The 24,827-nt window shown below is 41.4% G+C and overlaps 2 protein-coding genes across 2 annotated transcripts in view; both read left to right on the top strand.

Moving 5' to 3' along the window:
- Positions 1-204: 204 nt before the first annotated feature.
- Positions 205-3,945, top strand: LOC134077871 (nuclear factor 7, brain-like). Its single transcript, XM_062533510.1, has 6 exons — positions 205-644; positions 2,270-2,365; positions 2,467-2,697; positions 2,931-2,944; positions 3,044-3,162; positions 3,360-3,945. Exons 1-6 carry the CDS (start codon positions 258-260, stop codon positions 3,887-3,889), a joined length of 1,377 nt encoding a protein of 458 aa, XP_062389494.1. The 5' UTR covers positions 205-257; the 3' UTR covers positions 3,890-3,945.
- A 7,680-nt stretch (positions 3,946-11,625) lies between these two features.
- LOC134078725 (E3 ubiquitin-protein ligase TRIM35-like) overlaps positions 11,626-24,827 on the top strand; it is a 28,603-nt gene continuing 15,401 nt past the window's right edge. The window contains exons 1-3 of the mRNA XM_062534850.1: positions 11,626-12,021; positions 13,495-13,590; positions 20,440-20,670. Coding sequence (XP_062390834.1) covers positions 11,635-12,021; positions 13,495-13,590; positions 20,440-20,670 — 714 coding nt within the window. The 5' untranslated portion in view covers positions 11,626-11,634. The remainder of the gene's footprint in view (positions 12,022-13,494; positions 13,591-20,439; positions 20,671-24,827) is intronic.

Raw genomic sequence — 24,827 nt, 5'->3', positions numbered from 1 at the left:
GAAACTTAATTGCATCGTGATCTGAACTTTGTCCCAACGTCATTTTTGCTGCACATTTTGTTTTGAAGCTGTTGTTGTTAAATAAGCGTGTATATTGTTAAGTACACAGTTCTTCAGAGCACTGTTATCTTCTCTTGAATTACGTCAGTGACATTAAGATTTTATTTGAGTGAGTAGGCTATCGGTCCACACTATTCAGACGGGTGAAAGTGAAAGCAGATGATGTTAAATAGCCATAGCTGTAACTGCAACTAGAAATGGCTTCCAAGTCTTTTTCTGAGGATGATTTCTCCTGTCCTGTGTGCTGTGAAGTATTCAACGATCCAGTAATTCTGCCCTGCACTCACAGCATCTGTGAAGCCTGCCTGAAATATTTTTGGGCAACCAAAGGATCCAGAGAATGTCCTGTCTGCAGGACAAGATCCTCTAAAGATGAGCCTCCTCTTAACCTTCATCTGAGGAACCTGTGTGAGACTTTCCTGCAGCAGAGAAGTCGAAGAGAACCATTCTGCAGTGAGCACCGTTCAGAATTGAAGCTTTACTGTGAAGATGACAAACAGCTTGTGTGTTTGGTGTGTCGAGACTCAAAACTCCATAAAAACCACAACTTCAGTCCCATCAGTGAAGCAGCACTTCAGTATAGGGTAAGATTACTATTCAGATATGTTTTCAAATAGTCTATAACATTGGACAGCTATTTTTAATATTCATTTCTATATTCACAAACACATTTCAGTTACCTTTACGTTTACCCTTGCTATGCTCTCCTCAAACCACTAGGTGTCCTAATGTCCATTATATCTTTATTCTCTTCCATTACCCTCCTGCCCATATGTCTGTACCTATACGAAAGCACATCTTACTGTACTTCTACACTCATGATCTTCTGGCAGGAATATTAGAGGTATTACAGAATGTCATAGAACATAAAACTAGACGTTGTGTGGTATTACAATAGTTCTTTTTTGTAAGGGCTATTTTCCAATGTAGTTAATCAACATACACATATTAAAACTATTTCAGACTGGTATGTATTATTGAAGAGCTATAGCCAAAACCTTAATTGAAAGGTAGCTGTATACACATTTTGTAACACATTAATAAGCATTTATTTTAAAGTGATATTTAAGAATTGAATGAAAAGCACACATAATTTATATTTACACACAATGGCCAGTGAAAGCACACATGTGGAATCAGCATTAAGATGTAAAGTTACACATCCATTTCATCCATTTCCAACATACTGTGCATTCCCATATGGAAAAGATATAGAAAAAACTTATACTGCCAGCAATGTGTTTTATATACAAAACGTGTATGATTTACTCTTGAAATGTTTTAGATTTTATATGACAGTGAAACCATTATAAGATCCTTGCTAAATCTGTGTAACCTGAAACATATAAAACTTTGTAACCTGTAAGGACTATATACAGTATGACGTTGTAGAAAACGAGAAAGAGTAAATCATACAAGTTTTTTCATATCTTTTTCATTATGAGTTTAGAACTAAGGTGGTACCCAATTTGTCGCAAACAAGTAAAGGTGCTGCTCTATTCATATCAGGGTGGAGGTATACTAGGGTGTAGGTTAGATCATTGTTGATGTGGACGCCAAGGAATCTTAAGAAGGCCATACAGTATGTTTCACTAAAGCTCTGCGTCTAGATTGGCATAAGTCCATACTGATCCTCTTATTCTACTTGATGTTAAGGGGTATACTGTTGTGGGTATACTGTAACTCTTAGCCAGGTGCTGGACCTCCTCCCTGTAGGCGGTCTCTATAGGTGCCTCTCATTCAGCGTTTATACGTCCTCCCTCGCTCCTCGGGCCTCGGTCCTCACTGATGTACAGTACTTAAAGAATGATGGGGCGGCAACAATGGGATAGTCTATCCCTTCTTCTATCTTTCGAATCCCACACTCTGGTTTGTGTCACATTCGATTCGCCTTATAAAACACCTTCCAAATAGCATGCCGTTGTCTCTTTTTGCCCCCAACGCCGCAGCGAGGCTTGATAAAAGGGTGCGCTAGGTTGCCTAAACAAACACCCTCGGGCGTATTGGCGTGTCTGTGTAGCCTAGTCTATAGCCTAGCACGTTTTCGTATATCCAAACTTTGCTTCTCTATTTCTCTCTCTCTATCTCACTCACTCACTCGCTCGCTTGCATGCACGCACGCACGCACACACCACACACACACAGAGAGATCTTAAACACTGTTATCCAGACCAATCTTGAGTAAGACTCTATGTTCATTTTATTCCAGGAAGAGCTGAAGGCTAAACTGCAGCTTATTAGGAAGAAGCTGGTTACCTTTAGAAAGGCTAAAGAAACCTGTGATAAAACTGCCCAATACATTACAGTAAGAGTGATGCCTGCTCCTCTAATAGTGATAACAACATAACTAACATACACATATTCCAAGTGTGAGACACCATCATGTGGTGATGTGTGGTATTGCAGGTCCAGGCTCAACACACAGAGAGGCAGATCAAGCAGGAGTTTGAGAAGCTTCACCAGTTTCTCCGAGATGAAGAGGCAGCCAGGATAGCTTCACTGAGGGAGGAAGAGGATGAGAAGAGTCAGATGATGAACGAGAACATTGAGAAGATGAGCAGAAAGATCTCATCTCTCACAGACACCATCAGAGCCATAGAAGAGGAGATGGGAGCTGATGACATCACATTACTGCAGGTAGGGCCCCTTCCTTTGTACTGTATATACTGTATGAACATTAAAAGTTAAGTTCTTCAAACTATGGACACAGTATGGATGCATGCACATACACTGGCACTCACTGACTCACTCGCTAATACACATAAACAAATACACAGACAGAAACACATACACATCTGTCAGATATCTAACCCATCTCTCTCTCTCTCTCTCTCTCTCTCTCTTTCTCATTAATTTCACAAAACTACAAGAGCACATTGGAAAGGTTAGTGATCCATCTCCTTTCGTTCTCATATTTGTCACATATCTGTGGCTGTCAGTTTAGCATACCCACAGCAGCACTGACTCCTAAATGTTATTCCAGAGACCAGGGCTCACTGCAGGATCCAGAGAAGATTTCAGGAGCTCTGATCGATGTGGCGAAACACCTGGGAAACCTGAAGTTCAGAGTCTGGCAGAAGATGCAGGACATGGTTCAATACAGTGAGTTCTGTGTCATGTTGTCATGTTAGACAGTCAAGCAGGACTCTCATTTCAATTAAGGTACTGAGCTGAGGTGAGCTGTACAGTGAGATTATGAGAGCTCCAGTTGCATGTTGATGACTGATGACGATCACACCATTCATCATCAACATCAGCATCAACACTATCTGACTCTCATGTTGTCTGTCTCTCTGCAGCTCCTTTGACTCTGGATCCCAACACTGCATGGTCGCGACTCATCCTGTCTGGGAATCTAACCGGTGTGAAGATAGGTAGGAGGGTAGATCATCAGCTTCCTGATAACCCGGAGCGATTCGATAGATTTCAATTTGTGTTGGGCTCCGAGGGCTTTGATTCGGGGGCACACTGCTGGGATGTGGAGGTCGGGGGGAGCGCTAGCTGGTTCCTGGGTGTGATGACCGAGTCTCATCAGAGGAAGGGAGAGTTTTCCCTCTGCAGTGGGGTCTGGTTTGTGTATCATCATAGAGGTCAATATAAATCCAAATCTCCATGCCAACCCCTCAGCCTCCTCACAGTGAGTCAGAAACCCCAGAGGATCAGAGTGCAGCTCGACTGGGACGAAGGAGAGCTCTCATTCTCTGACCCTGATCGAAACACACATATTCATACATTTACAGACATTTTCCTTGAAAGAGTGTTTCCGTTCTTTTCCCCTACTGTTTCGCTAACCATCTTGCCAGTTGAGGTTGCAGTAACATTACAGTGAATAATGTTTTAGTGGCCAATGTCACACACACACGCACACGCACACACACACACACACACACACACACACACACACACACACACACACACACACACACACACACGAGAGGTTGTCTTCTGTATTTCAAATCTGTGAGTAGTAAACAAACACATAAGAGCTGTGAGCATACTTACTGTACAACACACACATGCACCACAGGGTTAGTGAGCCCACAATGAACACAGTAGGAGCAGACGCAGACACACGCACACAGACACACGCACACACACACACACGCACGCACGCACGCACACACACACACACACACACACACACACACACACACACACACACACACACACACACACACACACACACACACACACACACACACACACACACACACACACACACACACACACACACACACACACACACACACACACGCTGTTCAACCAAGTTCACCCACAGTTCACCCTGTTTTCATCCGAAAACTCTTTTATGCTTTGGTGACTTTAAACGTTTTCCGGAATCCGGACTTCTATGACATAGATAAGTGAGTATCTAAGTGTATCTGTGGTGTGCAAGGATACTATGGAATCCAAGTGCAGGATACACTAATTTTAACACATTTAGCAAATATTGCATCATGATCCACTAGTTCACCCCTATAGTTCTCTATCCTCCATTCATTTTACAGTACACTTTTAAAAAAAGTTTTCTTACACAACTAAAGTTCTGTGTGGAGTTTCTATGCACTGTTGGGAGATATGCTTACCTTGCTGTCTTCACTGGCCATGTTCCTGTTCGGTTAAGTTCTGCTTTCTACAAAGCTACGGCTGCCTAAATATGAAGGAGGAAAGTTAATAAAACAGTGTTTTGCTCATTTGTAACTGCTCTCACCATTTTACTGGCTGTACTGATGTACACTGTTCTCACATTTTTTAATGTTGTGACACCTTATTAATTCATACACTAGTGTTCGAAAAGACTGTGATAAGTTTGAATTCACAAACAACAAAACAAATTCAATGAATGACTAAACTGATGTCCGTGCATTGTTGTAATCTAATGATGAAAAGTGTATCATCACCTAAAGTGTATGTCACCTTCGTTGACTGCATGTCATCTCTGTATGTTTTTATCTCATTAATTGCACACTTTTTTTCATAATCATTGTATTCAATAAATATATAAAAGGATTATGTTGCCGCACACTCAGTCTCGATCTCAAATTTATTGACACCAACGTTTCGGCCAGTTGGCCTTTTTCAAGGTTTCATTTAATATATAACATGTTTCTAATTTCTTAAGCACAATTTTGAAAACAGGTCCCATTTTGTTCATATAACACACATCTGTGGCTTTGCTATGTGATCCTGCTGGCTACGCCAATGAGAGCTAGCTCTATCTTATATCTATATATTTAATTACATAAATAAATATTACTTTTACAATGTTACTTTAAAAAAAAAATAGCTTAAGCACAATTTTGAAAACAGCGCCCGATTTTGTTCACTCACTAATAAACTAGAAAAGCACTCAGAGAGCGCAGACCTCTGCCTGTATTGTTCTTCCTAGGTTGTCATACATTTGAACTGAAACTATTCAGATTGCCACCACGTGGCCATATCATACCATTACACCACTAAGCGAAACACATATACGCCTCCCAAATCCCAACGGTGATATGGATCACTCCCAACATTTAATCGTTTCCTCCTTAGGTCATTTCTAACTTTCCCTGAAAATGTCCTCAATCCATTACTTTTTGAGTTATCTTGCTAACAAACAGACAGACAGACAAACAAACCCAGATGAAAACATAACCTTCTTGGCAGAGGTAATAACATCACTACACCCAATTAGCATTCCTTATTTGACAAAGCAGGTTAGGATACAGTGTTTGGTAGATTTTTTACTATTATTATTTCAGAAATATTGTTCAACTAGGATTAAAGGAATAATTTAGATGTAGCCAACAAGAATACACTGACCGGTCATGACACATGCGACCAGACCAGTAGTCTACATTGAGGCATTAATTTCCACATTTTAAGGTTTTGTGAAAAGGGGATTGATTAAAAAATGTGTTAACAATTGTTAGGACAACTGCCAATTTGGTTTAGAGAATGGAGTTCAGTGTTTAGCATTTGTGAAAAACACCAGAGCGGTTCAAACTAATCAAATTGTTTGGGAGGACTTTGTACAATGATGGACAGATGAACAACAGTGCCTTGTCTGTCACATCACTTGAGCACTCTTCAGTTTTGTTTGCAACAAAAACGCTGTCGCTAGACATTAAGATCGTGCTATGTCTGTCGTACAAGGTATTGAGCGCACAATAACAACACTGTAAAATCAAACCGCTGGCCTAAAATGTTTTTTAAGTATAAAAGATGGTTTGGATGTTCTTCCTACAGGAAGGATAAGCTATTGTGTTGCTCTGATTGGTTAGGTCGATACAATTGAGTCCTGTGGGCATTCCACCTAGAGCCTGATGCTGACCTGACAAAGGGCAGACATTCTAATGATAATTTGGATAAATATATGTGAAAATTACATTTGGATTTGGGTTGAAACTCTTTGTTATGTACATGAGAATACTGCATCTTACTTAAAAAAAATGGTTTATTCAGCATGTTAATTGTGTTCAAGCTATTTGTTTTAGCCTGGGTAAAACAGACAAATCAGCAAACACTTTTGAATTTGCTTTGCAGATTGATCCGGTAACTTTCCCATTCACCCTCATTACTGATCAACTGTTCATTAGGCATGACATACAGCAGGCTTTATATGACGGTTAGGGTTGCTAAATCAAGTGTTGATGGTAAAGAAAAAGGGGTTCACCGGAGCAACTCAGATGTGAAGTTATTTTTTTAAATTTTATTTAAGGTGCCAACATTTTGGGACTAACGTTTCGACGTTACACCGTCTTCATCATAGTCTTGAAATTTTTTTTTTTTTTTTTCAAGTGTTGATGATGTCAGTATTGCTGTACATGCACGTGGACATGTACGGTGGACATGGTACATCTAGTTTAATTGGGTTATTGTCATGGGAATGAAGGTTGGATCTGACGTTAGGATATCTAGGCTACAGTATATCTACAACCAAAAGGGAGCGGCATGAACTCCAATGAAAGTGAATGGGTTGTATCTGATTGGCTAGTAAGAAAAAAGATCTACTAGCCAAGTTGGCTGGTGATGAAAAAAGTTAATTTAGAGCCCTGGTTGTATCCATGCAAACTTTGTCTGCCGTCTGTGCCAATCTGGTCAGATATAGTTGATATAGGTCTACCTGTTGCACCAACAATTTAACAATCTTTCCCAGTTTGTGCAGCTTCACACCCAGTCAGCCAATTCATGTAACAATGGACCATGTTCAGTTTCATCTTGCTCCAGTAACCTAATCACAGCAATATCAGCTGCAAATTTAATTATGTGCCGTCTAGTACCCAGATAGCAATTTCCTTTGGGCCGGATCCGCATGAAAGCCTTTAGATCCGTATGTAGCGGACCTACGGTATCTGACTGTGGGCCAGATGTGGCCCACACACAATAAGCGGACCCGTATTGCAGATCCGTACAACACAGAATAAGCGGACCCGTGTCACACACAATAAACGGAACCATATTGCAGATCCGTACCACACACAAGAAGTGGACCCGTACCACACACAAGAGGCGGACCCGTATTGCAGATCCGTACAACACAGAATAAGAGGACCCGTGCCACACACACACAATAAAAGGACCCGTATTGCAGATCCGTACCACACACAAGAAGCAGACCCGTACCACACACAAGAGGCAGACCCGTATTCATGGGTTTCATCAGGTCCCTTAGCACAGGTGTATCAATCACCATGCAGTCTGCATTGATAATCAAGGTGCTTCATTTTATACACCTGTGGAAAGGGACCTGATGAAACCCATGAATTGCAGATCCGTATACCACACACCAGAGCGGTAGATAAAACAGAGTGGCGACACTCCCATAGACCTCCGTAGGAAAAAATGGCAGTGCTTTTTCCAGGCTATTTCCTCGTTATGGGACTTTTGGAACTATTTACAGCCAATCTCTTGGTCAGTAGTTAATGAGTTAAATTATTACACCTTCCAGCATCTAGAAGTAGCTACATCCCACCCTCCTGGAATTCAGCCATTCAGCGCAGGTTTTTTGGAACTTTTGATCGCGTGGCGGCGACATCAAAGCGTGTTGCAACTCTCTCTGCTCTCTCTATGGCTCTGCCACACACAAGAAGCAGACCCGTACCACACACAATAAGCGGACCCGTATTGCAGATCCGTACGACACACAAGAAGCGGACCTGTACGGGTTCGCTTACTGTGTGTGGTACGGATCTGCAATACAGTTCCGCCTCTTATGTGTGGTACGGGTCCGCTTATAGGGCTCGGGATCATGACGTGAAAACTTTGCGGGCACAGCACAGCTAATACTATATTTCTGCTTCTTGTCTTCTGCATCTGAATGAATGGACATCACGTTCAGTGCGCTACCAACATGGCGGCAATATTCCTAGAATGCAAGTCGTGTGCCCGAGCCCTATTGTGTGTGGTACGGATCTGCAATGCGGTTCCGCCTCTTATTTGTGGTACGGGTCCGCTTCTTGTGTGTGGTACGGATCTGCAATGCAGGTCCCATATCACATATGACTTTAAGCAGAAATTCACATCCCCAACTGGTCACCACTATAAAAAACTTTGCAGAAGAATTAAGGATGCTTATCACAATTTTATGACTTTATAAACCTCATGGTTTAGATATAAAATATAACCTAGACATTCTCCGATAACTTTAATTATATTTTGTGTAGGCCTACTTTGTTTGCTTGTTTGTTTGCTTTGTTTGCTTCCCAGCATGCATTGCAAATATTAGTTTTGAATTTTGAAACAATGTGGTTGGGATATTTTAGCTTATAGGCTAACCTACTCCACTGATGGTTTGAACAACAACATTACCAGATATGACCATTGAATTAGGGGGGAAATACTGTACACCGTAGTCGTGAAAGTATTAGACCTAACCGGGTATAAGTACCCAGCTAACATATCTAATTTTTATTCATCTGGACGTGATCATCAATCTCCAAGCCGCACCCACAGGTAAGCTAAATAAATGTGTGAAATGAAATACTAGACGTAGACTTAATTGTAAATCATTACTGCATGCCAATTACTGCTTACCAACGTTGACAGCTGTTTCACTCACATAAATAGTATCCTAACGCCACACGCTCGTGACAGATTGACTTGGGTAATCTCCATGGCGCAAATGCTAAACGGTGAACAGATAGTTGGGTGAAATTCGATTTTTCCTCTTTTTACGTCGCAGTGACAAAATACGTTTTTTAAAAAGCTCTGAATCATCACCGGGACGTTATCTTGTTTGTTGGGAGCAGTCTCAGCCCTTATTGCCACCAGATCAGTTAAACGGATCCAAAACAATTTTGGACCGATGTGCGTTTGGACGGCGGATCAGGTCCACTATTCAGATCCGTGCCGGATGTCGTGGTAGGTGTGTTTTGCTATCTGGGACGGACCTGGACGAGTGCAAGTTCATATCTGCCGCAAATCCGTCAAACAGATCCAAAACAATTTTGGACCGATGTGCGTTTGGACGCCAGATCAGGTCCATTATAAAGATCCGTGCCGAATGTTGTGGTACATGTGGCCCAGTTCCGTCCCAGTGCAGTTTTGCTATCTGGGTAGGGCTGCAGCTATTGATTATTTTTGTAATCGATTAATCTAGCGCTTTTTTGATCGATTAGTCGGATATATATATTTTATACAACCAAAACAAATAATGCTTAAAGGAACCGTATGTAGGAAAAGTGTTTCAATTAATCATAAAATGGCTCTGATATGTCACTAGACATTTAGAAATCATGTGAATTTCAAATACTTTTATCACTGACAACAATAGTCCGGCCAATATATTGTCATTTAAAAGTGAAGTTGCAGCCCTCAACTGATGTTGATGTTGTTATGTTGTGTTTTGAATTGATGCGCCGCCCTACACCTATCTACAGTACGAATCACGAAGTCAGTAGTATCTCGCCATCTGGGTTGCCAGCTATGCTAGTTACCACCATAGACAGCTGCAGCTACAAACGTGTCAGATAAAAAATGTCTACGTTATGGAACCTAAAAGACCTTGTTATGAATCCGAAATACGTCGAAATAAAACAAGGATTTAGGAGATTGAGACCGCTGAAAACGGAGAAGAATTTGAAGACAGACGTCAGTGTTGTTAATTTGCTATTGGACAGGTAAACATTCATCAGTTTGGCTAACTTACTTGTAGGCTATAAATGGACATTTCAAATAGCCTATTCATGACAGTCTAACAAAGTTATGCATGTTCGTGCAAAGTAATGTTAGCCATATGAGGAGGTGGGTCATTTTGAAAAGGTAGGCTAAGGAATTGTTTGGGAAATAACAGCTTGTAGTCATTGCTAACGTTAGCAATGCATTATCAGAGTTCGTTTCTCTGTCATTATGCTGATGAGGAAAACAGCATTAGCACTTGCAATTGAAAGCTTGCAGCCTACGTTCCTGCTGGATCCTGCAGCTAGCTGGCAACCGTGACTCAGAGGGGAGGGGGCGGCGATACACTGCTCTACAGTATTTTGAAACTAAATGCAGTACTCGGTTTTGGCCAAAATCCTACATACGGTTCCTTTAACAAAAATGATGTGAGTGATGTGATGTGTAAAATGATCAAGCATTTGGATTTTATTTAACAAAGAAACAGAGGTATTTATTTCCAACTCCAACATTTGGCTCCAAAACTAAGCCCATTTAGCCCATAAGTGCCAGTGACAACAATTAAATAACAATAAACAAATAACAACAAGTTTCGTACTAGGCCTGATATTAAAGTAAATACAGTATCTGTTTTATGTAGATCTCTACACCTGCATTTACCATTAGGCGACTGACAAATGATGTCATTTCTGGGGTGAGCCTATTTGCTATGGTAACCTAGCAAGCTGTGTGTGTGTGGGTGTGGGTGAGGTTGGTGTGTGTGAGTGTGTGTGTGTGTGTGTGTGTGTGTGTGTGTGTGCAAGTGTGCTGTGCGTGATGGAGAGTGAGAGAGACAACAGAGAGCTCCAGACTAACTTCTTGCGTTGGTTGCACTGATGCGCCTAACTTTTTTTTAAGGTGCACCAGCAAAAAAAAGTATGTTACTGCCCCCAGAGTGCATTGTAGCTACCCGGCTGCTTTTACCGATTTTTTTAATTTATTTTTTTTCATTCTGACAGTACTCACTGACCCACGGAACAGAGATCTATATTCATTGTTTTCTTCTTTCAAAGTAGCTTACAATATGAAGTAGATAGTAGCTTTGCCCACTATTTTGCCCATCACTGGTGGCAGATATTTTCAAGAAACATGTCCTGATTCTTCAGTCAGGACTTCAGCCAGTTGACTTTTGTTCTATACATGGTAAGAGAACCAGTTCTACAAAGTGTGTGAATCTGTCTAGCAATAATTGGAGCGGTGTAGACCAATCAGAGTCCTACTTAAAGGAATGAGGAACATTTGACCGAGTAGTTGAGGAACCGGTTGCCATCCCCACTGTTACATTCATTCTGCTCTGCTAACGCCTTTATTGAAATTGAAAGCGCTGTACTTGAGACCGGAGTTAAATTTCAGTAATTTGGCATGTTTCTACATATGTCAGGATACACAATGGTCATTGAACGTTTGGATTAACTGTTGGGAAGACTGGGCAAAATGGCATCCAAGTCTTTCTCAGAAGAGGATTTTTCCTGCCCTGTGTGCCATGACATATACAAGGATCCTGTTATCCTGACATGTAGTCACAGTGTGTGTAGCATCTGTCTGCAGCGGTTCTGGGAAACTAAAGAGTCTAGGGAATGTCCTGTGTGTAGAAGGAGGAACTCTATGGGACTTTGTCCTCCAAATCTGGCTTTAAAGGACCTGTGTGAGATATTTTTAAAACGGCAAAGGGGGTCTGAAGTTATCTGCAGTCTACACTGTGAACAGCTCAAGCTTTTCTGTCTAGAGGATAAGGAGCCGGTGTGTATGGTCTGCCAGACCTCAAAAATACATCAAACTCACAACTTAAGCCCAATTGATGAAGCAGCACAGGAACATAAGGTAAACTATTATTTTACCAGATACATGTTGGCTTCACTCATTGCAACTCATTGATGTTCACTGAGAATGAGGCTAATTGTTGTTCATTGTGTGTTAAAATGTGATATTGTTGGTTATGATGCCTGTTTTATTTTGCTTTGTCATGTTTTAGATTAGCATAAATGTTAAAGCATGGGGAATGTACTGTAAGCAGATTTTTAATTCGATGCCATTTCAACGCATCTCAAAAAAGTTGGAAGGGGGCAACAAAAGGCTGAACAAATTGTGTAATGATAAAGACAACAATTAGGAAGAACATTCCAACAAATTTGGTGAACTGAAACAATGACCGAGGATAAACAAGAGAGAAACCGATAGACAGGGTCATTTTTCACAAAATCAGAACCCTAAGGCATTTTGTGATCATTTACATTCTACAACTTTAATATAGGGGTATTTAGGGGAGCTGAATCCAAATCTGCTGTATATGAAGCTCAAAAATGTCCCAAATAGCTTCAAATTAAGATTCAAAATGGCCACCACTGCCAGGCTAAAATCTATTTTTTTGTATATTTTTTTTGACTAAACAAGGTACAAACATGAATTAAATGCACATTTGTATGTTTTCCTAAATGGGCAATTTAATGCCATATTCATATTTGCGAAGTAATGTGAAGAAACTGCTTGGATATTGCAAAAAGAGTTGTTTATAAGCTATGAACATGAGTGTTTAGTCAAAACGATACTGAAAAATAGCAGCCTGGCAGTGGCGGCCATTTTGAATCTCAATTTTGAGGCATTTTGGCATTTTTGAGCTTCATATACAGCAGATTTGGATTCAGCACCCCTAAATACCTGTAGAAAAGCTGTACAGTATAAGTTATCACAAAATGCCTCCAGCACTTTAAATAAGCACATTTTCAGAAATTCTGATTAGACTACGACTCTCTCAGAAGTAAAGATGTGGTGGTATTTACCACAGTGTGAAATTGTGTGGACAAATGATGAAACAATATACGAGTAATGTTTCTTAAATTGTGAAGGAGTTATCCGTAATATCATCAATTTGTTTCCATAGAGGAAGAATCCATGTTGTAAAGTGACCTGTCAAATTAGGTGCATCATGGAATGAAAAACATGACTTAAGAAGACCCCAGACTGTTGAGCAGTTGAAATCCTATATCAGACAAGAATGGGACCATGTTTCATCCTCAAAACTCTAGCAACTGTTCTCCTCAATTTCTAAAAGTATACATAATGTTGTAGGCTACATATTACATGATGTGGAGAGTGGTAAAAATGCCCCTGTCCCAACTTTTTTGAGACATGTTGCTGGCATTGCATTCAAAATTATTATTATTTTTTTTTTTCCAAAAAACAAAAACATTTCTTTCCTTCAACAGTTCATATTCGGATTCGGGTTGTGCATATAGATAGAGAACTCCAGTATTTTCATAGTGTCAGCTTTGACCATAATGTGTATTTTCAATCCAGGCGGAAATCCGGATCAAATTGAAACAACTGGAGAAAAAATGTAAGGACTTTAAGGAAAATAAACTGCTTTGGAATAAAATCACAGAGTACATAAAGGTAAGAGAACAGCTTGATATTTCTGTGGAGGAGTGTCACAAATAACATGATACTTGTAGCATAGCATAGGCATACACAATACTACATATTGATATACAACATGCAATACTCTAGCCTAGAAATCTAGGCCCCATTCTCACATACACGGTATCTTGAAAAATGGAGACTTTTCCCTTCGTTTGTGCCTTTCGTGTACACACAAATGGCAATTTCGCCTATGAATACGATTCTTTCTGAAAACTCCTGTGAAATGAGAAAAACAAAGAAAAACAGAGTTTTAAGCAAGAAACGCGCCTTCTAGGCAGCCAATGTCACAGTATGTGGCAGTACTTGTATCTGCGCAAAAAGTGTGACCAATGTTTACAATTTCATTTGGCTATGGTGATCATGGATGCTTTCAGAGTAGAAGTCACAAAATGTAATGTAATGTTTGTGCCAACCCTTTTAGTTTTTTTGCATTAGCAAATACAGTTGAAATGAAACAAGGAAGTAATTCATTGATGTTGTTGTTATTTTCTGGATTCTGATTGGCTAACGTGGGCTCGAACTTCTTGTTACACCACTACCTACAGGTTTGGCATGCTCTTGACGGCATATACACGGGTTAGTGTTTTCTGAAACTGACAAGTGTGCACAATGTTATTTTTGAAATCGAAGGGAAGGAAATATTTGTTCATCAAAATACCCATGTATGTGTGAACGTAGCCCTAGACGTCCCTAGCAGCATCAAATCTAATTTGCTGCCGGGGTAGTCTAGCAACTCTCCGTTTGACTTGGGAGCTGGGCTCAGGCAGAAACCACCGAACCAATCACATCATGTATAGAGTCGGTGGGCCGGCTTAACATAATGATGACTGACATGTGACCAGAAGTTGCGACTGTTGGTGATTTGTTTAGCGCTATCAGAGAATGTCTAATAAGGGGAGAAGGACCACTTGCTAAAAACTTCCGCATGGTACTGCAACTAGAGGGCAATCGCGAGCAAGTGATGAATGAATGGGTAGCAATGGAGCTGAACCCCCCAATACCACATTTGTCTTTATATAATTTTTTCTCCTGAAATTGCATTAATGCATGCGATGCAGGATAACTTGACTTGACAATTAGCTGACCAATGCAATTTTCAATATTTGTTGTTATTCCTAAAAACCCTTTCAAAGTTTTCATGTCACGTGACACAAAAGCGAACCACTTTACGGCCATAGACCTAAAAGAAGGTTCAGCTTCACGACGTAGCTACTACGACAATGTACATTAAGAAATTAAGTTGTCAACTGTGAAAAAAACGAGTTTTAGCCGCTTAGCTCCATAGACCACAATTCATTTATCACTTGCTCGGCAGCGTCCTTAGCGGAATTTCAACAGATTGCAGGAACAATCCGGTACAATGGAGTTAATAGGAAGTGGACCGGCTCTCCCTAAAGGGACTCTGGCGCTATCCTATTGCGTGGAGAGGGAATTTGAAACCCTAATCCTAACTGTTTATCCCACCCCTCCGATTGAGCCCTGCCTACGGTGAGTTCCCAGACCCTACATCTTGGTCAGGCTAGTAATACCTCACAATTGTTTTGCAATTTCATATAAGAGCCTTACCTTTACTCCTTACTCTTGTAAGGTGCAAAAACAGGTCCCAAACGCGCTACACAAACACGTCGGACTGTCTCCCTTTACATGAAGAACAATGGATCAGTAGTCATGTGGAGTTAACACTACAAGCGTCAAGCGCCGGTCATTTGACCGCTGACGCGTATTATGAATGCATAATTTGTTCATGCAGTTTGGCCTTTCGTTTAGCTTAGCTATTGAAACGGAGGTTTTATCACGGATTCACACAACTATTTCTGAACACTTAGACCAACGTGGATATGTGGGAAAACTTCAGTTTCACTTTCACCAAGTTAAAACAGCATGTTTGGGTGATGTTGTTCCCGTTTGTTTAAAAATGTCTGTTAGCTCGTTGGGTTAACGACACACTTCCCCAGCTGTTCATTGCATACAGTTTGAAGGAATTATTTTTAAAAACGAAGGAGGATGTTTTCCATATAGCCTACCCTGCTACATATTTCGTTGTCTTGGATTTCGCCATCAGGTGTTGTACAAGATAGATACTGACAGCCAATAACTTGTTCTGTTTGGTTTGGTCTATCCAATGAGTGCAGAGCTATCCCCCCCGCCCTGTATCGGTTGAATCACACCCCATAATCACAGCTGAATGGAGCAGTTTCAGACTCATATTCTGACAAGAATTGAGTATGACGTCGTCAGGCTAAGTGTCTGATGCAGTCTGGCAGTGAATTCCACAGCTTGGAGGCGATACATGTTCTGTAGCTGAAAGCCCTCTCTCCCAGGGTGCTGAGGTTCACATTAGGGACATGGAGTAGGCCTGCTGAGAAGGATCTCAGTGACCAGGCGGGAGTGCAGTGTTTCTTTTCCCACGCACATTTTCGTAACGGTACGGTACGGCACAGTACGACTCTACCCTGATTGAAAGCCTTTCCACTGCGGATTGAAGGTGGGACCCGTTACAATTTTTAGTACCTCCTCGTACCTGTTTCAGAGGTGGGTCTAGTCGGGACTAGCCGATACTAAAATGTCATGTGAAAAGTGCTGTCCACTGATTGGTCAGATGAAATGACGTCATATGTGCGACGAAGCTGGGGGATCTTTAAATATTGGTGGTGCAGGTGGCTAACATCCTTGGGGCCATTAACCAGGATGGGCCTGTACCTGGTTTACATAATGTAATTTCAGTAAAGGCCCAGATACACTGCACCAGACTCGAGCCAACTCCCAACTCCCAATTCCCGTCGCCTGGCGTTGGCTGAGATCAGCCGACAACAAACTGCGAAACATACCGCTGCGACGTCAACCGACCCCACCACCGCTTAAACTTTGTGCGCCTGCGCATACACTCGCTGGGATAGCACCAGGGGCGCTAGGGTGGCTAGTCTCGTGAGTAGCACATAAACCACACACATTTAACACGAGTCCAATGTCCACTTGCCAAGAAAGTATCTTGTTGTAGAACTAGTAGGCTAGTAGTAGCAAAACTAGCAAGTGCTAGACTAGCAAACAAAGCAAGCCATTTCGTTTTGCAACCAATACGGACAACTAGCCTAGTAGTAAACAAAACAAAACAAACCAGCCTGTGCTAGACTAGCAAACAAAGCAAGCCATTTCGTTTTGCAACCAACACGGACAACTAGCCTAGTAGTAAACAAAACAAAACAAACCAGCCTGTGCTACACTAGCAAACAAAGCCAAGGGGTAGCCATTTTGAGCTGCAACAACAAACACCTCCCGCACAACCAATCAGAGTACCCCAACCGCCAACACCCCGACGCCAGCCCCGACTGAGCAAGCTCAAACTCTCCCAACGAGATCCCGACGGGAAAAAAGTCTCTTTATATGGCTCTGCTTAATCCTATCCTAACACAGCACAGTGTCATTGAGCTCAGCCAATCAGGCGTAGGCATAGGGCCATAGTAGGATTCGTAAATGTGCGTGCCGTGCCGTGCCGTGTAATGCTGCGCTATACCGAACTGTGTAGAGTCTGACTAGTTTGGCGGTGGAAAAGAAATATCAGGAGATCAGTGAGGTAGGTGGGGGTATTGACTGTAATGTCCCCCTCAAACAAAACCATTGTGACTGGCAATATACTGTATAATATATCATATATGTTTGCAAATGAGCTCAATTATTTCTTCTGCCATTTTGATCCTTCTTCTCAAGAATTGTGTAAACATAAGAACAGTAGTAAACCCTCTGACATTGACAGAATTTCCATAATTGTGGAGGAGGTCAGGGGTACTTTCCAGCGCAACTAGCCTACCCAAGGAAAGTATTAGGGCCTGACCACAGCAGTGCACTAATTTTATAATCCTTTGCCAGGGAATTAGCCCCTGTGTGGCAAACAATTTTTCAGCTGTCGGTCGATATACACTCCATACCACTAGCATGGAAAACATTTCACATCAAGCCAAACCCCAAAAAACAATGCCCCAAGGAAGACAATGAGTATTGGCCAATAGCCCTTACATCGGTGATTATGAAGTCACAGAAAAGATCATAGTTCAACACCTAAAGAGACAGCTGGCGAGGTATCAAGAGCCATAACAGTTTGCATACAAGGCCAGGGGCCTCATTTATAAACGATGCGTATGCCTCGTTCTACGCAAGCTTTGGTATTTAAAAAAAGTGAACTTGACAGTAAAATGTGCGCACCTCCTCAGGTACAACGACCCGAAATTGGTTCAATAATCTAAGTTTAACAAACATAACATCGCGCAATGACACGCATCAATGACAACTGCCTTAATCTAATCCTGTTTAAAATCTAAAAATTGGTTGATTGTTGTTTCGTGCGCCCGTCAAAAATTCCATCTTATTTGGTGCGAGAAAGACATGTTGATAGGCTATGTATGCTTTGTTAATTATCCACTTATGGCTTTCATGCATGTTGTGTTATTTGTCAATAATACATCAAGGCTCAAACATGTTGCTTGTTAGCTTGCAAATGGTAGGCTATATACAGTAAGAGGGATTTGCCAAGAGGTACCGCCCGAATCATGCCATCCCAGTCTCCCTGCAAGTGCTGACTTGCATCGGCTTTCTTGCCACTGGCTGAATCGAGAACTGGCTGACCCAGGGGGTCTGGATTTGACCGATTAGCAAGGCACTTCCTCGTCGCCATTTTCAAGAAATACATTGTGCCGTTTTCCTCATGCTGATTGGTGGCTGTTCTACTCTCAGCTCATGCACGAGCTTAGTGTGGGCACGAGCTCTCCTTCTGTTTCTTACGTCTATCAGTAACCTGGCACTTAATTGGCTAAGTAAAATGGCACCGGAAACAAGCCCCTTGAAACGCCATATTGAAGCTTGAATTTTTTTTTCAATTTTGGCAATTTTCACTAGCCTAGCAATCCCATTGAAATTAATGGGGGCGGGACTTGTTCACTTTCTCCAGTTCTTATAATACCTCCATGGGCTGACCGGACTGGGACAGCCAACCTTCAGCCGAATTTTGCCAGACGTGTCAGGAGGTGTAACTGCTTCATCACCAAACTACATCAACTTTCCTTACACGGTGAACAGGCAAATAAAAACGCAGCAAAGTCTAATTTTCCAAATGCGATGCTATTGACTGCAATCATATTACTATAAGAGCACAGAGTGAAAATTAATGTGCCTTTGTTAACAGGAAGCATTTTCATTCCCTCAATGTCCAAGTTATATATGTGACAGACACGGACATGTTGCTCACAAATGTTGTCGCCCGATGGCCTGATTCATATTGAGACACTGTAGCAGCGTTGGGCGCAGGCTGAATGCTGGAGCTGTGCACGTCACGATGGTAGCTTCTACTGTAGGTGCGGGCGAATCGTGTTTAAATCCTGTGTGTAAATCCCAAAAGAATTTGTAACAATTTTTTGACCATTTCTAAACATTCAACCCTTTACTCATTCAAGTTATGTTGTAGGTGACAGTGGATGCTCACGCCATTTATGAACCCACAAACAGTCAATGAAGTTGCGTTTTTTGTCTTTCCCGCTGTTTTTGGCATCTTGGTGTGTCTTGAGGTATGCACAGGTGCCGCAAATGTAGAGTAGAGCTTGATTTATATAGGGAAATTGGCGTGGAACGTGCGTGCACACGGTTTTATAAATCAGAATATTTCTGTGCGCACACACTTTCTGAGCTTTGAGCGCACGCCATCTTCTGGCGTACATCCTGCGCAAAGTTTTATAAATGAGGCCCCAGAGCACAGAGGATGCAGTAATTACACTGGTGGGTCATTCCACGTCAGTTCAACCAGAGCGCACGCACTTGCTTCCCCCAAAAAATCTGGAAAAAATACCATGTGTACCTATGTTACCCAGGAGACACTCTGTAAAATGTGTTTGTGCTAAGATCAATACTTGCCAAGTTACAACCAGTTTTACGGGGAGGGGGGTGCCAATTTTGTTGTTTTGCAAAAAAATGAACAAAATGCACCATTGAGATCAATATGTTTTGTCCCCAGCCCTGCAATTTCAGTGATTCAGTGATTTTAGTGCCACCTGTGGTTACTCTATACAAACATGTTTCTCAATAAATCTTAATGGTGCATTTTGCCCATGTTCATGATGGGAAATGAAAAAGAAAGATTACCAATCTTTTTGACTGATTAATTTAATTCTTCTTACCCAGGCATTACAAAACTTTAATGGTCACAAATAATAATAAAAAAAAAGACTTATATGTGTGTAATATGTTTGTTCTTAAATTAACGTAGTATGGAGCAAAGCCTGTATGGGGAATGCGTTTATCAAATGAACCGACCACATCAGCAAAAGAATGTCTGCAACATTTCTTGGAGATGTGTTCGAAAGGTCTGCTGGACAGCTGTATTCTATTAAAGATCCTTAATTAAAGCTCCGCTTTAACCCTCTCTGATTCTATGGAGCGCTTGGGATGTGTAGGCCTATATCATAGAATAACTGATAAGCAAAATGACTGTGGAAGGGATTTTCAGAGGATTGTCAGAATTACCAGGAGAAGACCATTATTAAAATATATGGACATTTTAAAGTCTATAATTTCGATGAACCCTCAGACTGGCCGAGTAGGCTACAGCCACTCTCATCAGACCAAAGAACCTTTTTCCATTTACCTTGGAGTCTCCCACATTTCGTTGGGTGAACTTTTGTCGAGATGTAATCGATGTAGCCATCCCCTCACTTATGCTTTTCAATGACATTTTCTCTGATTTGCTTATAGAGTGTTCTTAATCGGCTGATACTGATATACTAATGTTGGTGCATAATGGTGCATCCCTAAATTATCACATCATGCATTGTTATATTACAGGTCCAGGCCCAACACACAGAGAGGCAGATCAAGCAGGAGTTTGAAATGCTGCACCAGTTTCTACGAGATGAAGAGGCAGCCAGGATAGCTGTACTGAGGAAGGAAGAGGAGCGGAGGAGTCATATGATGAAGGAGAAGATTGAGAAAATAACCAGAGAGATCTCATCTCTTACAGACACAGTCAGAGCCATAGAGAAGGATATGGAAGCTGATGACATCACATTCTTGCATGTGAGAACCAGTCTCTTATTTTGTTGTTGTTTTTGTAATTTCGCTGGGCAGAAAATGACGCCTTATAAATGCGGCCGCGCTGTCAGCTGTTCATGCCTGACAGCGGAAGAGTGTAGTTTTTACACCGGGAGTATGGTGGAGGCTAGCTTGCTGCATTACCAGCAGCGTGTTAGAGAGATGCAAAACTGTTCAGTGGCATAACGGTGCTTTAAATATACGTAATACTTCCCTCGATCATTATTGAAAAGTGCGGAATTTTCCGCGATTGCATTCACATAGTGTTCTGTAAACAGGGCTTACATGTAAGATGTAGGCTACTGACCCCTGTTGGGTGCACTCGAGAGTTTACGGGGTTACTACAGTAAAGACAACTTATGCATCAACCTCGTGTCATCATTGTTTACACCTGTTAGTTAGATTCCTAACGTATCATGGTGTCAGAAGTGACGGATTTTGAGTCGGACTAAACCTAAATGTCAAAGAAAAGCAGAGAAAAGAAGGAAAAGGGTGGAAATTGCGAGGAGATGAGCCAAAATAGAGAAGCCGCGGCTGCATAGGCGATGGCCTTTCCCGCGGTACCACGGCTAGCTCCGCCAGGCAAGTTCGATTTTAGCAACGCGAATGAATGGCCGAAGTGGAAGAAGCCAGGGCTGCCAAGTTTTGGAAAATTACAAGAGTGAGACTTTTGGTGTCCTGACGCATATGGCCACTGCAGGCGGCGAAAAACTTTCAACATTGATTTGGCCCATTTTACGTCAATTCTTACCTTAAGACTGTTGTCCTCACCTCCATGCCAGCGGCTCTCCCTACTCTGTGGCCGCCTAATGCTAGTCTAATTTAACCAGAAATTAGAAATAAAAAAATTGACAAAAATTTTGGCAAAAGACATTTATTTGTCAATATTTAATTTCAACCAACTCTCCATCATTTAAACATGTTTGATGTTGTAGGTGTTGGTTGCAGATTTTGATGCCTTGATGACCGAGGCAGGGGGCTCCCACTTAAAACATTTTGGCTCAAGGCTCTCCATCTTCACAGTCATGATGGATGAGTTCCCTCAAGAGCCAAACTGTTTTGAGTTTTCGTTTTGTTCAATCCAACCACAGAGAAAACTCGTTCTGCCTCAGCATTTGAGTGAGGAAGGACCAAGACCAACTTGGCAATATGAGACAGCCTGCCAAATCTGCTCATACCGGTCACCTTTGACAAATACATAGGAAGCCTAATTACTGCCAAGTATTTTGTGTAGTATTAAGTTGATTACAGTGGGTACGGGTTGAGAATGCACCTTCTCCCGCGGGACTCCCGAAGAGATCCCGCAGGCCGTCAAGCCGATTTTTTTCGAGGCTAAGGCAATGTACCCAAACAACCACCAGGTGGCAGAAAGTTTCATCCCGCATTTCAAAATGATGAAGACCGCATATCCGTCAATAGTCGACTCCTTAATCTCATTTAATCATTACAATGAAGGTGATGACTGGCGAAATTATTCAAACGACGTTTCAATGAACCATTGTTGAAATGAATGAAAATGGTTATAGAAAATCGCCTACAGCCTAACGCCGACACAGCTGATTCTTTGATTGATTCTAAGCTGTTTTGATGTAGGGGATGGGTAAACTGGCGCGCTACAAACATGCTACCAATCAAATGTAATATTAGTAGGACTAGCCTACTTAGACACTTTAGTCATAGGCAACGTTGCCATGTTAATTTGGGCTAGAAGTGCTTGCTTGTGGTGGCGCTCCTGTCCGCTGCTTCTCCCGAATTGTGTGGCAAATTTGTCAGCAATCAGCTTAAATGTCAAATCATATTTATTTCTCTTTGTCGCCATGGTATTGGGGGAAACGCGGAGAAACGATGGTCAGTCCTCGTATTTTTTCTTCGCGTTTCGTTATAAGAAATAAGTAATAGTTAGTCTTCTTCCGTTTTGAACAGATACGGGACGCTCTTTGTTCCGTATTTTAAGGAACTACTCAATGCACACACACTACAATTAAAAACACACAAAGAAATCACTAAACATATAGCCTACAACCTAATGACACTTTAATGCAGCGTTTCTCAAACTATGGGCCGCGAAACGTGGAGACTGCTGCTGGTCCGCGAGACATGGAGTGAAATTAGGTCCGGTGATCTGATAATTTGCTGCGCAATTGACCAAGCAACCGCGGACCGACAGAAAAAGAAAGCAAACGTTGCTGCGGAAATGCTTGCTAATTTGATGTGTTTAAACATAGAGCCATACAATTAGGTGTGTCTGTTATTATGATAATTTTCGAGCATAACTGCTTGTCCATAGCTCAGTGACAGGTGTTAATAGCCTTGCCATAAGCACTGCTGCAGGTGCTTCTTTTATCATGCGGTTAGAGCATAAGCGCTTACTCATATAGACTATAACTCAGGGACAGGTGCAAAACCACCAACTGGGATGGATCGAAGGGCAAGCAAGCACTGCCACACAACGTGAAGGCCTTTGTGTTGTCAACACTAAACAGAAAGTTTCCTACGATGGGGAGAAGTGGCCGCAAGGACTGCATCGATAAGATCAACGAATACAGTAATGTTTTACAACCCAGCTGGTATCCGCTGTTCATTCCGACATATCCCCACTCGGCGGTAGGCCTAGGCCTATTTAACTTTTTTTTTTCAAACAACGTGCCATTCCGACATGAGGTCATTAATAGGCTATTAATGTCATAACTATTAGGCTATCATTAGGCTTACTATGCATGGCTGTAGGCAGCTATGAGGCCACTGAGACCTGGACCTCATCGGTTTTGTGAAAGCCGATTGGAAATACATAAGTTTAGAGCGAACGTTTCAACTATGTTTGCCATGGTAGACAAAACCACTCAAATAAAACAATAGCCTAAAAAATAACTGCATGCGTAATGGACACGGCTCTATATCCTAAATAATTTTCGAGGTTCGCCATTTGGTAATATGACCTATCCTTACTGACAATAATTTAGATTGAGCACAACTAAAGTTGCACGAAGGCAAAATACAGTCCTAAAAGCCTATTCTATATAGCCTGGCCAATATTGTAGATGTGCAAAAGCAGCATTTGCGTGCGTGCTTGCCGGTGAGGTGTAGCCTACAAAAATATGTCATGTCAATGTCAAAGGGTATTCCCATGAGTACAGAATAATTCTTACCTTATTCTTCATTGATGCCATGTTCCCCCAAAATCTCTCAAAATCGAACGCTGCTGGGTTAGGTAGTCCAGAAACTCCTCATTTAGTTTGTCATGCTCCTCAGGTCCATTGAATGGGAGAAGTTCAGGAAACCTAAAAACAGGTTGTTTTTCAGACGTGGTCATCAAACAGGAAAATGTGACAACAGCCTGATCTTAACTCCCTGGAGTCTAAATCCCCCCTGGGGATTTGAAAAACTGTTTCAAACACACATCTGAATCTCTGAGTTTTTGTACTAGAAACATACTGTATAAGACATAATTAGAAACTTTGAATCTTCTAGTTTCCAAATATGTTTAAAAATGGCACTTTGTAAAAACAATAAAAGAAAATCTTAAGATTTTCACATCCTATTCAAATTTGCATTGGAAAGAACCACTGGCTTCATTTAGTCCAACTTTCCCCCCCACTTTATAGTACAACTACAATTTTTTTTTCTTTTTACTTTTATGTAGCCAACACCTTTGTTTTCAAGGTTCAAACTTCAAAAGTCTTGGGTAGATATATTTATAGTGTTTTTTACCTTTGAAATTGTTTTTTTTAAAGAGGTGTGTTTACACTGAATTATAATAAAAAGTAATTTCATTACATCCACTTTACTCTCATATCATATTGAGATATCTTGCGTCAGGATTTGGCACTATAGATAAAATGTACTTTACTTTATACCCAACTAAAGGCTAGCTTACATTGCACAATTTTGGTCTGTTTTAACAGTCGGCGACTACATCTCCAAAATCGGGCGCGCTCCCGTCAACAAAATCGTTTAGTGTAAGGTGCCAATCTTAGTGGTTTTAAGTCCGTCGGAGTCAGTCTTTTTCTAGTTTTGCCGTTACGACAATATCAAACATGTTTGATATTATCGGAAGTCTTTTCAGTCGTGGCTCATGCAAATAGTGACGTGAACATTAAAAACCAATAGTGACCTCGCTCCAACATCAAACAGGAAGGGGCAAA

Source organism: Sardina pilchardus, chromosome 4 (assembly GCF_963854185.1).
Source record: "Sardina pilchardus chromosome 4, fSarPil1.1, whole genome shotgun sequence".
NCBI classification, from domain to species: domain Eukaryota; kingdom Metazoa; phylum Chordata; class Actinopteri; order Clupeiformes; family Clupeidae; genus Sardina; species Sardina pilchardus.
The sequence above is the reverse complement of the archived record's forward strand: the minus strand, read 5'-3'. Positions and strand labels throughout refer to the sequence as shown.

Coding starts and splice junctions, on each gene's coding strand:
- LOC134077871 (XM_062533510.1), top strand. CDS start 258: ATGGCTTCCAAGTCTTTTTCTGAGGATGATTTCTCCTGTCCTGTGTGC. Junction 645..2,269: donor AAGCAGCACTTCAGTATAGG/GTAAGATTACTA, acceptor ATTTTATTCCAG/GAAGAGCTGAAGGCTAAACT. Junction 3,163..3,359: donor GCAGGACATGGTTCAATACA/GTGAGTTCTGTG, acceptor GTCTCTCTGCAG/CTCCTTTGACTCTGGATCCC.